Source organism: Nicotiana sylvestris, chromosome 8, assembly GCF_000393655.2.
Source record: "Nicotiana sylvestris chromosome 8, ASM39365v2, whole genome shotgun sequence".
NCBI lineage: Eukaryota > Viridiplantae > Streptophyta > Magnoliopsida > Solanales > Solanaceae > Nicotiana > Nicotiana sylvestris.
The window spans coordinates 25,324,530-25,342,799 of NC_091064.1; the positions used below are offsets into that span (position 1 = coordinate 25,324,530).

General features: G+C 39.9%; 1 protein-coding gene across 1 annotated transcript; it reads right to left on the bottom strand.

Moving 5' to 3' along the window:
* Positions 1 to 11,709: 11,709 nt before the first annotated feature.
* On the bottom strand, positions 11,710 to 13,306 carry LOC104238832 (uncharacterized; the record flags this gene model as incomplete). Its single annotated transcript, XM_009793313.2, has 2 exons — positions 11,710 to 12,491; positions 13,069 to 13,306. Coding segments are annotated over 2 exons (1,020 nt in total), but the record flags the coding sequence as incomplete, so codon positions are not given.
* Between the last annotated feature and the right edge of the window lie 4,964 nt (positions 13,307 to 18,270).

The following is an 18,270-nucleotide window of genomic DNA, read 5'->3' on the forward strand; positions in this document are numbered from 1 at the left end:
TCATCATTTAATGAAATGCAGTTTCCCTTTCTTTATCATTCCTGATAATTTTTCTTTTGTTTTTCTTTTCTTTTATGTACAGTTCTTTTACACTGGTTCTAATGACATGGCATGCATGAGGAATCCTCAGCTCAGTCTTAAATATCAATCTGATTCCGAAATAATAGCTCAAGAAGTACATTGTGACTATGAATCAAAATACGATGAAGATGAAGCCTTCGAAGAGATTAGTAAGGAGTTAATTCACTTCGGAAAAAAACCCAAATCCAACCTGAATGAAACAGAAGCCGTCAATTTAGGGGACACAGATAATATCAGAGAGACTAAAATAAATGTCCATCTCGAGCCGAAGATCCGGGAAGAATTAATCAAAGCACTCATCGAATACAAAGATGTTTTTGCATGGTCATATGACGACATGCCGGGTTTGAGCACTGATTTAGTGGTCCACAAATTGCTCATTAATCCAGTGTTTCCTCCCGTCAAGCAAAAATTGAGGAAATTCAAAACTGATATGAGTGTGAAGATTAAATAAGAAATCACCAAGCAGTGAGACGCAAAGGTTATTCGGGTTACTCGATATCCTGTTTGGTTGGCTAATATCGTGTCTGTGCCGAAGAAGGACAGCAAAATCAGAGTATGCGTCGATTACCGCAATCTTAACAAAGAAAGTCCGAAGGATAACTTCCCCCCACCCAATATCCATATTTTGATCGATAATTGTGTCAAGCGTGAGATTGGACCTTTTGTGGATTGCTATGCTGGGTATCATCAGATTCTAATGGATGAAGAAGATGTAGAAAAAACGACATTTATCACACCATAGGGAACTTATTTCTACCGGGTAATGCCATTTGGTTTGAAGAACGCTGGGGAAACTTAAATGAGGCAATGACTACTGTGTTTCATGATATGATACACAAAGATATTGAGGTATATGTAGATGATGTGATCATAAAATCAAAGCATCAGGCCGACCACGTTGGGGATTTGAGGAAATTCTTCTAGAGGCTTTGCAGGTACAACCTCAAGCTTAATCCTGCCAAGTGTGCATTTGGTGTTCCATCCGGAAAGCTGTTGGGGTTCATAGTCAGCCATCGAGGCATTGAGTTGGACCTGTCAAAGATCAAAGCTATCCAAGAATTGCCGCTTCGGAGGAACAAGACTGAGGTGGTGAGTCTGTTAGGGAGGTTGAATTACATTAGTAGGTTTATTGCTCAACTCACGAAGAAGGATGTTGCGGTCAAGTGGAAGGATGAGTGTCAAGAAGCATTCCATAAGATAAAAGGATACTTGTCAAACCCACCCGTGTTGGTTCTGCCAGAACCAGGGAGACCTTTGATTCTTTACTTAACTGTCTTGGAAAATTCATTTGGCTGTGTACTGGGGCAGCATGATATCACCGGCAGAAAGGAATAGGCCATATACTATCTTAGCAAGAAGTTCACGGCTTATGAGGTTAAGTACACTCATCTGGAAAGGACATGTTGTGCCCTAACTTGGGTGTCTCAGAAATTGAAATATTATTTGTCATCCTACACTACTTACCTCATTTCGCGCTTGGATCCGTTGAAGTATATCTTTCAAAAGCCTATGTTGATAGGAAGACTTGCGAAGTGGCAGATTTTGCTCACAGAGTTTGACATCATCTATATGACTCGGACTGCGATGAAAGCCCAAGCACTGGCTGATCATTTGGTCGAGAACCTCGTCGATGATGAGTACGAGCCATTGAAAACTTATTTTCCCGATGAGGAGGTGATGCATATTGATGAACTAGAGCAAATTGAGAAACCAGGCTGGAAACTTTTCTTTGATGGGGCTTCCAACATAAAAGGAGTTAGAATAGGGGCTGTGCTCATTTCTGAAATAGGGCATCACTACCTTGTTATGGCTCAGCTTCGGTTCTATTGTACCAACAATATGGCTGAGTACGAGGCATGTATTTTGGGTCTAAGGCTAGCTGCAGACATGGATGTACAGGAAGTCTTGGTCTTGGGAGACTCGGATCTTCTGGTACATCAAATTCAAGGAGAATAGGAAATGCGAGATTTGAAGCTCATACCGTACCAATAATGTTTGCATGATCTTTGTCAACGGCTACGATCAGTGGAGTTCAGGCATATTCCAAGGGTCCATAATAAGGTCGCCGATGCTTTGGCTACCCTGGCATCAATGTTGTACCATCCGAACAAAGCTTATGTTGATTCTCTACATATTCAAGTCCGAGATCAGCATGCTTACTGTAACACGATAGAAGAAGAACGTAATGGCGAACCATGGTTCCACGATATCAAGGAATTCATCAAAATGGGGATATATCCAGTGCAAGCCACGGGGGATCAAAAGAGAACAATTCAACGGTTGGCAAGTGGGTTTTTCTTAAGTGGAGGAGTTTTGTATAAAAGAACACCAGACCTTAGTTTATTAAGATGCATAGATGCTAGACAAGCTATGGCTGTCATGTCCGAAGTACATTCGGGAGTCTGCGGACCACATATGAGCGGATATGTGATGGCGAAGAAAATTCTCCGAGCAGGTTATTATTGGCTCACCATGGAGCGAGATTGCATCAGTTTTGTGCGCAAATATCATCAGTGCCAAGTACATGGAGATTTGATTCATTCTCCACTATCGGAATTGCACACAATGTCAGCACCATGGCCCTTTGTTGCTTGGGGCATGGATGTCATTGGACCAATTGAGCCAGCAGCATCCAACGGGCACAGGTTCATTCTGGTAGCCATTGATTATTTCACCAAGTGGGTTGAGGCCAAAACTTTCAAATCGGTGACCAAGAAAGCAGTGGTCGATTTTGTTCACTCAAATATCATCTGTCGATTCGGAATCCCAAAGATGATCATCACGGATAATGGTGCTAATCTTAATAGTAATTTAATGGAAGAGGTATGTCAATAGTTTAAGATTACACATCGCAATTCTACCCCATATCGTCCCAAGGCAAATTGAGCAGTCGAGGCAGCCAACAAAAACATAAAGAAGATACTTCGGAAAATGGTAGAAGATTCGAGGCAATGGCACGAAAAATTACCATTTGCATTGTTGGGTTATCGTACTACTGTCCGTACTTCGGTAGGTGCAACTCCTTATTTGCTGGTATATGGCACTGAAGCAGTGATACCTGCGGAAGTTGAAATCCCGTCCCTTCGGATTGTCGTTGAGGTTGAGATTGATGATGATGAGTGGATCAAAACCCATTTGGAGCAGTTGAGCTTGATTGATGAAAAAGGATTGGCAGTTGTGTGTCATGGCCAGTTGTATCAAAAGGGAATGGCAAGAGCATACAACAAAAAGGTGCGTCCACGGAAGTTTGAAGTGGGTCAGCAAGTGCTGAAACGTATCATTCCACATCAGGATGAAGCAAAAGGCAAGTTTGCCCTAAATTGGCAAGGGCCATTCATTGTGACCAGAGTACTGTCCAATGGTGCCTTATGTTTAACAGATATCGAAGGAAAATGCATAGACATGGATATCAATTCTGATGCAGTCAAGAGATATTATGTATGATTTCTTTGGATCAATTGTTGATTGTTTGTACTTGGAATTATTTCGAAGATTGGAATGACGAAGGCAATTTGTTCTGCTATCTAAACACGCTAACCTTTAAGCCTTATTTATTTTATTTCATACCCCTCTTTTGGAATCAATAATGAAAAAGAAAAAAAAGAGAAAAGAAAAGAAGCGAAAAGAGAAAAGAAGAAATTCAGGCGTGAACTACGTTTGACCTGATTCTTGTTAAGGATACGTAGGTAGCCTCACGGCTCGGTCATAGTAAAATAAAAAGTCAAAAGATCCCCAAGCAAGAAACTGGGGCAGAAGTTATGATTGTAATAAGAAATGTGATTCCAAAAGTTGTAATTCTAACCCATTTGAGGTTGTTTTGAGCCCGTTTTATACCCTTTTCTTCCCAAACATATCCAAAAACCCACATTGCTGTCCAAAGAAAGACCTCCCGATCAGTCTTCGAGAGATCCCAAGTCAACCAATGTAAAGAGAATTCATATCAGGGGCGACACTCCTGTTTAAGCAAGAGAAATAAAAAATGAGAGAGTCTTATTGGTGAAAACCCTCATGGGCACCATGAGGCGACGAAAGCTGAGAGAAAATAAAAATGAGAGAGTCTTATTGGTGAAAACCATCGCGGGTACCATAAGGTGACAAGGAATTGAGGAATGAACAAATGAGAGAGATTTGTCCGTGAAAACCCTTCAGGGCACTACAAGCCAAACAAGGTCCGAAAGTTGTCGGAAAGTAAAAATTGGGTTGTGGAGATCTTGGAGCACAAAGTAAAACAACTGGAAAAGAGAGTGGTTAAATAGACTACATTGATTAATCCAAAATACAGTCATACAACAGTCAGATAAGTTCCTTTTCTTATCTCCAACAGTCATCCAAATTTGGATTTTCTTCTTTATTCTTAAATCTCAAAATCGTTGCATTTCATTACTGTTAATTTTTATTCCTCTAAAGCTCTCCTAAGGTTAGCCTTTTTCCAACAAATAAGAAGGAATGTCAAAGTGTACTACCAGAGTCAAAATTGCACAAAGCAAAATGCGGCTAGGACATGCTGGAGATAGTATGATGAAAAGTGGGACATAGGGTGTAAGCAAAGGTTTAATCGGTGGAATGGTTCAGTAATGTCATGGGAGATGTATGATTACGAATGAAAGGTTTAGAAGTGAAAAACAACAGTTGGGGATCCTGCAGTTAATGATCAGTCAGGAGGTCAAAACAATTCTCGACCAGTTCAAGGCAGTCGGTCGAAGCAAAGCATGTCAAAGAGAAAAACATCCTCAGCAAGAATGCCACAACTAACCACCACGTTTTAAACTGAAAAGATTTTTCTTTGATTTGAAATAGGGCAAAGATGGCATTTGTTTCAAGAAGCACCCAGAAAGGAAAGCAAGTACCATGCAGGTTTGATTGCAGAATTCTCAGGACCCTCCTGGAAAATCGGACTTAGTTTAAGATCTAAAATAATCATGAGTAGCAGAATTTGGTATAAATGCACTCCAAAGGATTATAAGTGGAGATACGAAGTTTGCATGTTTGAGATACACTCTAGACATTACCCCAGAGGCCTCGGATTTCTAAGCAATTTGGGGAGACTAGCATAGCCTCTATCCCTCGGGCTGGCCAACAGAGGGACCGAAAAGAACCCGTTTCCACTTTACTTCCTCAAGAAAGAAGAAACACCATCTTTTTCACCTTTTCCTCGATTTAATTGGAAATTTTCAGGACCCTCATGGATAATGGGACTTAGCTTTAATTCGAAATATTCATGAGTACAATATCTAGCATAAGCCCTACTTTTTGAAAATATAAGTTGGTTTGAATTTTTCATTTTTTAAGATAAGCTTTAATTCGAAATTTCAGGACCCTCCTGGATAATGGGATGTAGCTTTAAGACTGTCTTAAGTAACAAGATTTGACGGAAATCATACCCCCTAATAAATATAATGTAGACTTGCTAGAGATTTTCAGGACCCTCCTGGATAAAGGAATCTATCTTACAGATTATTAGACATATTGAGTAAAATGATCCAATTAACACTCACAGATGCGCCTGGTTACCAAACCGGGGCAGAAAATTTTCTTTTGTTTTGTCTATTTTGTTGAAAGTCAGATACCCATCTGAAGAACAGGGAATATCAACACGGATGTTAAGGATTAAAAGCAGTTCAGGATCAAGTAATCAGGAACCCACCTAGAGAACAAGGGAAAACAAATCAAGTTTCAAGCAAGATTGGCACAAGTATTGGTAATCAGGTACCCACCTGGAGGAACGAGGGAGAATAAGCCAAATAAAGGCATTTACGAGAAGAAGATGGACCAAGTTTCAGAAATCAGGCATCCACTTGGAGAACAAGGAAAAGTAGTTAAAGGTTCAGCAATCAGGCATCCACCTGGAGAACAAGGAAAGACAGTTGAAATATCAGCAATCAGGCATCCACCTGAAAAACAAGGAATAACGGTTGAAATATCAGCAATCAGGCGTCCACTTGGAGAACAAGGAACAACAGTTAAAGTATTAGCAATAAGGCGTCCACCTGGAGAACAAGGAAAAGCAGTTAAAGACCCGGTAGTCAGGAGCCCACCTGGATAACAGAGGAAAGGAAACAATAGTCAAAGGAAGACGTTTATAAGGTTCAAAAAACAAGGGATCACATTTCAAGTTTCAACAATCAGGAGCACACCTAGAGAACAAGGGAGCACATTTCAAGTTTCAACAATCAGGAGCCCACCTGGAGAACAAGGGAATACATTCAAGTTTCAGCAATCATGCGCCCACCTGGAGAGCAACGGAGTACAGTTCAAGTTTCAGCTTTCAAGTTCTTATTGATATTTGGTAATATGATTCGGGTTAACAATCACATATGTGTCCAGCTACCAAACTAGGGCAGAAGAATTTTCTTTGTTTTGTCTATTTTGTTGCAATCAGGAGCCCACCTGGGGAATAAGGGAATACATTTCAAATCCAGCAATCAGAAGCCCACCTGGAGAACAAGAGAATACATTTCGAGTTTCAGCAATCAGGAGCCCACCTGGAGAACAAGGGAATACAATTCAAATTTCAAGTAGTCAGGAGCCCGCCTGAAAAACGAGGGGAAGAAGCAATTCAAGTTCGAGTAATCAGGAGCCCGCCTGCAGAACAGAGGATAGGCAACAATGGTCAAAGGAAGACGTTTAAAGGTTCAACAATGAGGTGCCCGTCTGGAGGAAAGATAAAGCATCTCAAGAATACAATTCAAGTCAGCAACAAAGGAACTTTCATTGGAAAACACAAGTCAATGAGGCAACAAGAATCACAAGATCAAGTTTGAGAAGTATAGAGTAGATCTTTGTAATGCATAGATCATATTTTAGTCTAGCTTCTTTATTTTGTCATGGTGTAATAACGAGGTCAGTAAGTAGTAGCAGCAGCAACAACAACAGTAAAATCGCAGCTTCATATTAGTCCCATCTACCAAAACTTCCTGAAATACATGGACCTGATTCCTTTATATCCAAGGATAAATAGGAAACTTTTGAAGCAAAGGTTCGGTCAAATCTTTCAAAGAATGCTTCCCACGGAGTATTCAAACGGGCAAAAATCGCTCGTATCCGCTCACTTTATCTTTGCACAAAAACTCTTCATGTTTTCGGGCAAAGAGGGGCAGTTGTGAGCACGTGATTTTTGCCTCATATGAATTACTCCAAAAGAATACCCAAAATTAGGGTTTTTTATTTAATTATGTGTTATTTTAGGAATTACTGTGCGATTTTCCTGATTGTTTGCATATCTTTGTGAGCATATTTAATTTTATTAATGCATTAAAAAATACAAAAAATATAGCATCTGTACTTAGGATTTGATTTTACATTTTTTGGTTAAATTAGTAAAATGTTGTTTTACAAAAATGAAAAATTCAAAAAAATAAAGTATTTTTGCATTTTAGTGTTTAATGTCAAAATTTTGCGATTTTCTTTTAATTTGGTATTAATTATGTGTGATAATTATTATTTAGAGATAACTAGTATTTTAAGATAATTTGGATTTTTATAGCTTAATTTAGGATTTTTAAGTTTTAATTTTTTAAAAAGAAATTAGAAAGAAAATTGAAAAGAAAAAGAAAATAAGAGAGAAAATCCGGTTTTGGGCCAATTTGGCCAAAAGATCCCCAAGCCCAAACAAAACCCGTCCAAACCCACCCCAAACAAGCCCAGACCCGTCTCCCATACCCGGTCCGCCCCAGCTTAACCAAAACGACCCCGTTTTAATTATATTCAATTAGGATCGTTGATCTTACTGGATCGAACGGTCCGGAATCAAGGTCCCTTTTACAGATTTAATTATCCAAACACCTCCTACCCCATCCCATCTCTTCATTTCACCCCCACCTTCAGAGACACCTACCTAACCCTAGCGCCGCCCCCAAATCCTCCACCTTCTCCGGTGGCGGTGCCGCCTCAAACCACCACCAAATTAACACCAGGGAATCCCCATGTCTCCATCTTCCCTAATTTATGATTGGTTTCCCTCAAATCACCATAGTACTTCTCGAATCTTCAATCGAAGCAGTCCGGTCCCAAAATCCCTGAACCCTAGCTTACCCAATCGACCCCAAATCAACACCACATAACCCCCATAACTCCCTCATACCAAATCCGTCATTGGTTTCCTTCGAATCTGACCGGAACTCGTCGAATTTTAAATCTAAGTTCGAACCTTAAAATTTCAAAATCAGTTTCTGTTGAACCTGATGACATGCATCGATCCAAGCTTCTAGTTTTTCATTATTAGAAGATTGATTCACTACAAAACCGATGCTGTTCATTTGTTCTTGATAAAGAACAAATGATTAGCATCAGTTTGGGGTGAGTCAGAGTATCAAGGGTAAATTCAAGTTTAGTCGGTGAGTTCCTTTAATTTTTATGTTCATTTTTAGTGTTTGTTTCGATCCTTCTTTTTTTCTTCTCTGTATATATTCGATTGGTCTGTCTTTCGACTGAAATTGTGATTAGTTTTCAAACCTAGTTCTTCCCTTTAAGTTAGTTTGTTTTTATTTCCATTTTTCTAGTTTTCTTTTCAATTTCTAAAAAAGGGGTTGTGCTCTGAGTTTTTTATTTATCCATTCTTCTTAGTTTTAGGTTTAATTAGCTTCTGTGTTCAATCGTTAAACGTTCGGGATTGCCATTAGGTCAGTAGGGTTCCAGTCTTCAATTTAAGTCTGTTGTGTTTAATTCAAATCAGCATGTTAGTATCGTTTGAATCCCTGATTAGATGACGTGGTGTAATTGATTCAAAGTTTGAAATAGGGCATTCATTGTTTGTTTCTTCATAAATATCAATTTCAGTTACTCAGTCGTTGATTGATTTCTGATTTCAGTTCATGATAAGGCTATTTAGGTTTTGGAAATTGACACCTTCTTGATTCTGTTTGTCTATGTTTTTGTTAGAAAATTATTTGCCTTAATTTGTAAACACCTAGAACTTTAAGGGGATGTTAAATGACATTAGGAACTTAAGGGGTGGTTTGGAAAATTGTTCAATAAAAAGAATTTTACCTAACTTAAGAAGTTTCTATAATGGTGGGGTTATAATTACACTTTGAATGATATAAAGAAAAGGGTGTTTGAGTGGAGATAATTAAAAAAGGAAAAGGAGATTTGTAATGGAAAATGCACTAACTTGCTGCCTATTTTAGAGGTTATAAAATAGATAAAAAAGGGGAGAACAAGAGAGAGAGAGAGGGAGATAGGCACTGAGTTCATATACACAGCAGTCTGATACCCTGAAATAAAATAAAAAAAGATAGAGTACACACACACACACTGAGTTCAAAGACAAGGAGCTCCAGAAATACTGAAAGAGCTAAAAGAACATTTTGAGAACTCTAAAGAATAAAACTGTTTCATTGAGTTACTGGTGATTTCTGAAGTTTCCTTAGGACTAAAACAATTTCTGGATAGTTGATAGTTGAAACGAGTTGAAATCAAATCTGGCTCAAGTTTTCTAGTTCATTACTTGGATTGAAACTATTTTTCTGGGTTGTTTTATTCACTTTCTGGGTTTGAAACTGGTTGAAAACTACTGCTGATTGCCTGCTGCTATTACTTCTGATCCCTCACCTTTTATTTCCTTTCGTTACCAAGTATTTCTCAAACCATTGTGAACAAGTGATTAGGAACATGTATTTCGAGTTGAAGCCTGACTAAATACAAGTTGCCGAATTTCCTTTCATTTGCTTCTTCTTTAATTGTTCTGTAATAGACCTTGTTTATACATGATGCTCGGTTATCTTATGTCATTGGTATGTTGTAGAGATGAATCTATGCTCTTTATGAGTTTGGGGTATTGATTTCTCTTCTTCTTTTGATTCAAGTGAATGGTGCTAATTCCTAGACTCCGTTACTGTCAATATTGAGAAAGAGTTAAGTGATTTTAAGTTCAAGTTTTTGAATTTAGCTTAGAATTGAATTCAAACATGAATATTTGGGTAGTTGAAGTCAAGCATGTGCTCTTAGTAGCCTTTGAAACTGCTTTGTGTCTCAATTACTGTGTAGAGATGAGGGTTAACAGGTTTATTGTTGTTGCAAATGGTAGCTTGTTGATTGGAATAGACTCGATATTGAGTCCTGATCTTCAGCCTTGGTTTTTACAAGGTTTGGGTTCACTATTCTGGGCTATGTGTAAAAAAGAACAAGTGTGTCAATGCTATCTGGGCTTATGTCTTGAGCCCAGTAGCGTATTTAATTGTTGTTGCTGGATTCACTTTTTCACAGCAGATTTGGCCTGAATTGCATGAGAAATTAACGTCCATAATTCTGCCTAATCAGTTCATGTCCACGTAGCTAAAATCCATGTGTTAAAAAATGTTATTTCAAGCTTTTTGTTTCAGATAGTTTCGATTGATTTGTGATTAATTAACTTTTGTACCAAATTGTTTGATTCCCATGATTGGGCCTAACGCTTAGCCCAATTGAATGAAAGATTCCAAGTAATTTGGACGACCCTTTTTACCCGTCTATTCTCTAGGGCGCGATTCGACCTGTGAGCCCAACTTTCTTCGAAGTAGCATTTGCACAAACAAAGGTTCCAAGTTATATTTTTGTTGAAGTTAATTAAGCTCTCCTTGATTTGAAGCGCGCCATATTAGATAGTGCAAACAGTTTATGACCCTCAAAAACTTAGTTTAGAAATATTTTTGATAGAATAATCGAGGTGTGTCGTGCCAAATAAAATATCAAAAATGCATGGCCCTTGCTTAGTTAACATTTTAATCCTAAAATTCGAGGCATGCCATTTAGCGAATTTTCATGGCTCCCATAGAGTTGAAAATGCGTAGTTGCTTTAGGCGCATAATTTAAAAATACCTTCCTAAACTCGGGTGCACATTTATGTGACCCAAATCCAAATCTCAACGATGTTCAAATATGTCAAAAAACCACGGGTGCATTTATGTGACGTGGTTCGAGATGTGTTTTAATAACGTTGCAATTTTCTTTAAAAAATGAATAAAGGCGGTTATAAGGTTAAAAGTGCACATAGGTTCGAAATGTTTTAAAATCAGAGAGTTAAGCCGAATATAACAGTGGAGCGATCGTGCTAGAACCACGAAACTCGGGAATGCCTAACACCTTCTCCCGGGTTAACAGAATTCCTTACCCGGATTTCTGTGTTCGCGGACTATAATACAGAGTCAATCTTTTCTTCGATTCGGGATTCGAACCGGTGACTTGGGATATTTTATGATATCCCAAGTGGCGACTCTGAATTTTAAATAAAATAATCCCATTTCGATTGTCAACTTAAGTTGGAAAAAACTCCCTCATACTCCTTCTGGGGGTGTAGGTGAAAAAGGAGGTGTGACAACCGTAATTCGGTATTTACCAAATTATGTAGAGTCCTAATTATCCATGTCGTGAGAGTTCGAACATCTCTCACTCCACAATGTGCTTTTTTCCTGCAAAACCTTTAAAGATACAAATTTCGAAAAAGGAAAAAAAAATATACTCCACTTCAAAGTTCAAAGAAACAATTGCCAATATTTCTCCATCAGTAAGGAGAATAAAATCATTAACTTTTCTTTAGAAGTCAAAGATATTTTTGAGGAGATGCTTGAATCTCCATTATTATTGGTATAAATCCTTATCCATTAAAGTAGTGATCATGAAACCCTAAGGTTAATTGCATTAGTAATGATTCTAGCGCTTGCAGACCACTCCACGTCCATAAAGTCCACTAGTGCAGCTCAAGCTCGGCAACTCCAAAGCAAAGCCAACCTCCTTATCAGATTGTTCTCCATTTGCTTGAAACCTAGCCACGGAACAATCAGCGTCAAAGAGTCCTGAAGTTGCAAATTCCTTGTCACCTCCCATTACAGGCATCAGAACACCCATCTTAACTTTGCTCACGTAGTTCTTCCTATACGTTTGCCCTAAAACACCGTTCACTTCATTACTCAAAGAGATAAACTTGAATCCAAGTTCAAGATGTGCAAAACAGTAATCTTTCGTTATGCCATAGTTATGAACTCGGGATTCTTGCTCTGTAATAGGTACAACCTTGGCAGTGATCTTGATAATATTTTCAACTTCGATGGCAACATCGTTAGTGTTGCTGATTCTAGTTATAGAGGCCATACGTGAAGTTTCAGATTGCCATCTTGCGCCTTCCTCGTCATTAAGAAGTATGGGTTTATCATCAAAGTGGAGGGAAAGGCGGTCGATGGAATCATCCCATGTTGCTGTTTTTAGTGCGCCAATGGAGATCTTGTGATTACCATAAAGGATAGCAATGGATTGTACCCAAGTGAAGTCTCTCTTCATGTTCTCGTTTCGCCTTCCTATGAAGTGGCCATTGATGTGAAATTCAGGGTCGGAGACAAGACAAAAATCTTTGTCCTTCTTACCATGGAAGTAGAAGGTAATCCCATCACCGCCGATGAAACGAGGATCTTGGCAAACAGCTCCAGGCATGTCACACCCTAGGTTTCCAAATAAAAATATTCAGTAAATATACAGTCTAGTCAAAAGCATCTACTCCCTCCATTTCATTTCATTTCATATGACATTATTATTGGACCCCAATCTAATAAAACGAACAAAACAAAGAAACATTCGACATAAAAGCTTAAAAGAAGTTTAACTCGAGATGGAGTTTAAGAAAAGAAGAAACTTATAAATCTTTTGGCCTTAAAAAGCTTAAGGGGTAAAAGCTTTGTGGGACCATGACATTTTTGTGATTATAAAAATTTCTCAGTAAGATAGAAATGTATTATTTATTTTAAAACATACTAAAAAGGAAGTACCTCGTCTAATTTGAAACGGGGAGTATAAGTTAAATATAACATATAAAAAGTACCTTTTGACACCTGTGCTATAGATTAAGGATTTCATGTCATTTCTATTACTAGAAGAGCTTATCATTAAGGTTGACATAAAAATTGAAGCAAAAAGCTTCCAAATATAAAAATATACTCTCTTTGTCCCAGCTTATGTGAACCATAAGAAACAAGAAATATCATATAAAATAGAATAAAGGGTAGGAAATTAGTAACTTACTACAAACAGGTTTGCAAGAGACACAGTCAACTTGACAACCACCAGAGCAAGAGGCAGGGCATGAAAATTCGAGATTATAACAACTTGGGTAGTTTTTGTTCTTGCACTTAGCCTTCTTGGTTGAAGGAGAAGGAGTGGGTGGCTTAGGAGAGGGTGGTGGAGATGACGGTGGTGGTGGAGATGAAGGTGGGGGAGATGACGGTGGTGGTGGAGATGATGGTGGTGGTGGAGATGAGGGTAGTGGGTGTTAGACCTCCAACAATTGAGCTCGACCAGACAACAAGAATATTGTCATGAGGCAGCAAGAGTGTTGCAAAGCTTGGTGCATGAGCAGCACCAATGTCAAAAATGGAAAACGGGCAAGTGATGGCCAAGGCTTTGACGGAGGCGAGGCAGCTTGGCAAGAGCTTGACAATGAGTTGCGGGCTAAGGATGACACTTAATCATGGAAAAGGCATCAAGGCATGAGGCAGTGATGCCAAGGCAAGGCAAAAACGGATGGGCAAAGGCAAGCAAATGTGCAACGGAAAGGCAGTGCGCGGGCAGACTTGTCATGCCATTGAGTTGCGGCAAACGGGCCAAGTTCGTGGGCGGATGGCAAGGCTAATTGCGGCACAATGCAGCTGGATACAATGGCATTGGCGCCTGGTCCAGGCCATGGCACGAAATTGGGCAGCAAGTCTTGGATTGACAAAGTCAAAGGCGGTTATCGGCACATGCTGTGCACATGGGCAGCAGTTGAGCATTGTCCAAAAAGCTGGCAGGAGTTAGCACGTTTTTGAGGGCCATGATCTCATTATCTTTAGCATGATTTACATGATCCTAGTAGTTGGGGGTGTCAACTACATGATCCTAAAGTAGTGGGCTGACTAAGCAAGTGCCTAAGCCTAAATATAGGCAACTATTGTGTAAATGGGGCTGGTTCATATGATATAAATGGACAGCACCCTTCCCTTTTTGAGAGAGAGAGAAAAACGTGTAGAGTGCATGTTTTGAGTTAGGAAGGAGTCCTAAACCTGTTTTCAAGAGTGAAAACAACCTAAGGCTAAGAGTAGTCTTGTGAGGGTCAAGAGTGATCCTTATTTTGTACACGGATGTACTACGGAGTTTGAGTTTTCTTTGTATTCTCGAGTTAAATACAAAGTTGGGAAAGAGTTTCCTGTATATTGTGCCTTTTGTTCACTTTAATTTTCTGTCCCTTCATTCAATTTTCCGTTGCCTAAATCAGTATCTACTTACTACGTTGAAAGCTGCCTAAATAAATCTAAGTCCAAAGTTGCAGAATTTTGGCCGAGTGTTGGAACAGGCTGAAGTCAAGTAGAGACTTGGCTGCCGCGCAGGCTGTTTTTGTGGAGCATAAAACACCCCTGTGACACCTACCATGGTGGTGACGGGTGACGGAGAATTAGGGTTCGATTCCGGAGAGGGAGCCTGAGAAACGGCTACCACATGAACTGCGAGAAAGGATAACGAAACTGGAAGCATTGGTGGGAAATGTTCCTCATGGTGAAGAATTTCAGACCCTTATGACAAGGCTTGCCTACCTTGAGGCAGAATTGGCAAGGCTAAGTCAAGAGAATGCGGATCTAAGGACCGAGACAGTGGTGCTACGACGTGATGTGTGGGAGGATGCTCCTCAACGTGGTGTTGAACGTCTCAAGGTGAGAATTCCTGAACCTAAGGCATTTGGTGGTGCAAGGAGTGCATGCGAGTTGGAGAATTTTATTTGGGATATGGAGCAGTACTTTCATGCTATTCGTGTGCAAGACGAGATGGAGAAAGTAACCTTGACTAGCATGTATTTGAGTGAAGATGCTAAGTTATGGTGGCGCACTCGTGTGGCTGAAGATGAAAGTTTGGGTAGACCAAAGATTGAGTCGTGGGAGCGGCTTAAAAAGGAATTGAAGGATCAGTTCCTTCCTAGTAATACATCTTGGATTGCTAGGGACAAACTGAAAAAGTTGAAACACACCGGATCAGTTAGAGCATATGTGAAAGAGTTCACATCTTTGATGCTGAGCATCAGCAACATGTCGGAAGAAGACAAGTTGCACAACTTCATGAGCGGGCTGCAACAGTGGGCACAACTCGAGTTGCGAAGGCAGAATATTCAAAGCCTTGCAAGTGCTGTGGCTGCGGCTGATGCATTGGGCGATTTTCACTTGAGTGATGAGACTTCTACTTCAAAGTCCAACGACGGAAAGAAGGACAAGGCAAAGGAGTGGAAGAAAAGTGAAAATGGCAATGCACATGAAGACAAGGGGAAGGGAAAGCAGGAAGCTGGAACTTCAAGGAGCAAGGAGAAGGGCAGCAAATTCAGTGGTTGTTTCCTTTGTGATGGACCACATCGAGCGAGGGACTGTCCGAACAAGGCAGTGTTAAATGCCATGACTGCCGCGGAGAAGAGAGCTGCATTGGAGGCGCTAGACAGTGACAAACAAGCTGTTGGTGTCAATGCAATTGTAGCTGAAGAGAAACGAGGTCAAGGTGCGTTGATTGTCAACCCCTTGGGACTCTTACATTGAGTTGACCTCGACGAGGACGTCGAGTTTCAAAGAGTGTGGGTGGTTTGTTAGACCCCCAAAAATGGAACTCGACGGGACAACAAGAGTGTTGTCATGAGGCAGCAAGAGTGTTGCAAAGCTTGGTGCATGAGCAGCACCAATGTCAAAAATGGGAAACGGGCAAGTGATGGCCAAGGCTTTGACGGAGGCGAGGCAGCTTGGCAAGGGCTTGACAATGAGTTGCGGGCTAAGGATGGCACTTAATCATGGCAAAGGCATCAAGGCATGAGGCAGTGATGCCAAGGCAAGGCAAAAACGGATGGGCAAAGGCAAGCAAATGTGCAACGGAAAGGCAGTGCGCGGGCAGACTTGTCATGCCATTGAGTTGCGGCAAACGGGCCAAGTTCATGGGCGATGGCAAGGCAAATTGCGGCACAATGCATCTGGATACAATGGCATTGGCGCCTGGTCCAAGCCATGGCACAAAATTGGGCAGCAAGTCTTGGATTGACAAAGTCAAAGGCGGTTATCGGCACATGTTGTGCACATGGGCAGCAGTTGAGTCTTGTCCAAAAAGCTGGCAGGAGTTAGCACGTTTTTGAGGGTCATGATCTCATTGTCTTTAGCATGATTTACATGATCCTAGTAGTTGGGGGTGTCAACTACACTAAGCTAAAGTAGTGGGCTGAGTGGGAAAGTGCCTAAGCCTAAATATAGGCAACTATTGTGTAAATAGGGCTGGTTCATATGTTATAAATGGACAACACCCTTTCCTTTTTGGGACAAGAGTGAAAAAACGTGTAGAGTGCATGTTTGAGTTAGGAAGGAGTCCTAAACCTGTTTTCAAGAGTGAAAACAACCTAAGGCTAAGAGTAGTCGTGTGAGGGTCAAGAGTGATCTTCATTTTGTACGCGGATGTACTTTGAGCTTTGAGTTTTCTTTGTATTCTCGAGTTAAATACAAAGTTGGGAAAGAGTTTTCTGTATATTGTGCCTTTTGTTCACTTTAATTTTCTGTCCCTTCATTCGATTTTCCGTTGCCTAAAATCAGTGTCTACTTACTACGTTGAAAGCTGCCTAAATAAATCTAAGTCCAAAGTTGCAGAATTTTGGCCGAGTGTTGGAACAGGCTGAAGTAAAGTCAAGACTTGGCTACCGCGGAGGCTGTTTTTGTGGAGCATAAAACACCCCTGTGACAGTGGGGGAGATGAAGGTGGTGGAGGTGGTGGTGGAGATGACGGTGGTGGTGGAGATGACGGCGGTGGATAAGAGGGTGGTGGCACTGAGCCATCAACACAGATAGGCTTGCAAGAACGACACTCAGTTATGCAGCCATTAGGACAAAATTTGGGACAAACATGTGGAAGATTTTTACATTGCTTGATTTCATCATCTGAGCAATGAGAATGGCTTGGATGGTCAGCTATTCCAGGGGGAGTTGCCTCTGCCATTGCTATAAGCATTAGCAACACAATCCCAAAGAGGGCCACACATCTAGCCATTTGCAGTTAATTGAGGAACTTTCACTACTGCTAATTAATAATTGATGTATATTTCAAATATTTGAGAGAATGAGTGATGAGATTCCCGTTGTAGAATGCCCCATTTTATAGGAGTTGACAAGGAGAATGTAAGCCTACTATTTCGGACCCATAATTGCATTATATATTTGACTAATAATAATGGGATGTTCCTTTGATAGGTCGCCTTTCTTCATGTGTTTCTTTCCCCAACTCAAAGTCGCTTAAAGACCTCAATGCTCTCTTCAATGTTTGTCTTCTTGCTAAACATCGATATGCATGGCATCACTTGGCTATAAAGCTACACATACAGCACTTTCATGTAAGAACTCATGTCTATATTTATATATACACGTACCTTTCCTTGACGTAGCTCCAAAATAAAAAATGAAGACCAAGAAAGAAGTAAGGGTGTTGTTTCCATGCGAGATACCAGACCAAAGAAATATTTTTGTGCCCGATTTTTTCCAAATTAATAAATACATCCCACATAATCGTAGTTAATTAATACTATTATCACCTCATTATGTCATTTAACAACCTAATGCACCTTTTGGTGCAAACAACATGCTAGTTAGTCGGAATCAGAAATTCGACTAAGAAAACTCAAAAATAAAATACAAGAATATCACACCTGAAATTCAAATCTACAATCCTATTTGCATATTATAATTAGCGGGTCGACGAAGGAGATTTATAGTCCGTTTGGCCAAGCTGCAAAAATCAGCTTATTTTGAGAAGTGCTTTTTTCAAAAGTACTTTTGGTGAGAAGCAGTTTGTGTTTGGCTAATTAGTTTAAAAAACACTTCTGAGCAACAATTAGTGTTTGGCCAAGGTTTAAAAAACTGCTTCTAAGTGTATTTTTCTCAAAAGTGCTTCTCAAAAAAGTGCTTTTGGAGAGAAGCTACTTTTTCTGCTTCTCCAAAACTGTTTTTGCTTCTCCTCAAAAGCACTTTTTTTTTCCTTCCAAAAACTTGGCCAAACACTTTAATTTTTGGTTAAAAGTGCTTTTGGCAAAAAAAAAAAATACTTTTGGCCAAAAAGAAGCTTGACCAAACAAGCTATTAATTGAATCGCTTTTGTTGTATGTGGCTCCGCTGGTTAACCTCTATCAGAGAAACCATGTGGTCAATACGTAAAATACATTTAATCTATAAAAGAACAAACAACTTAATTCAT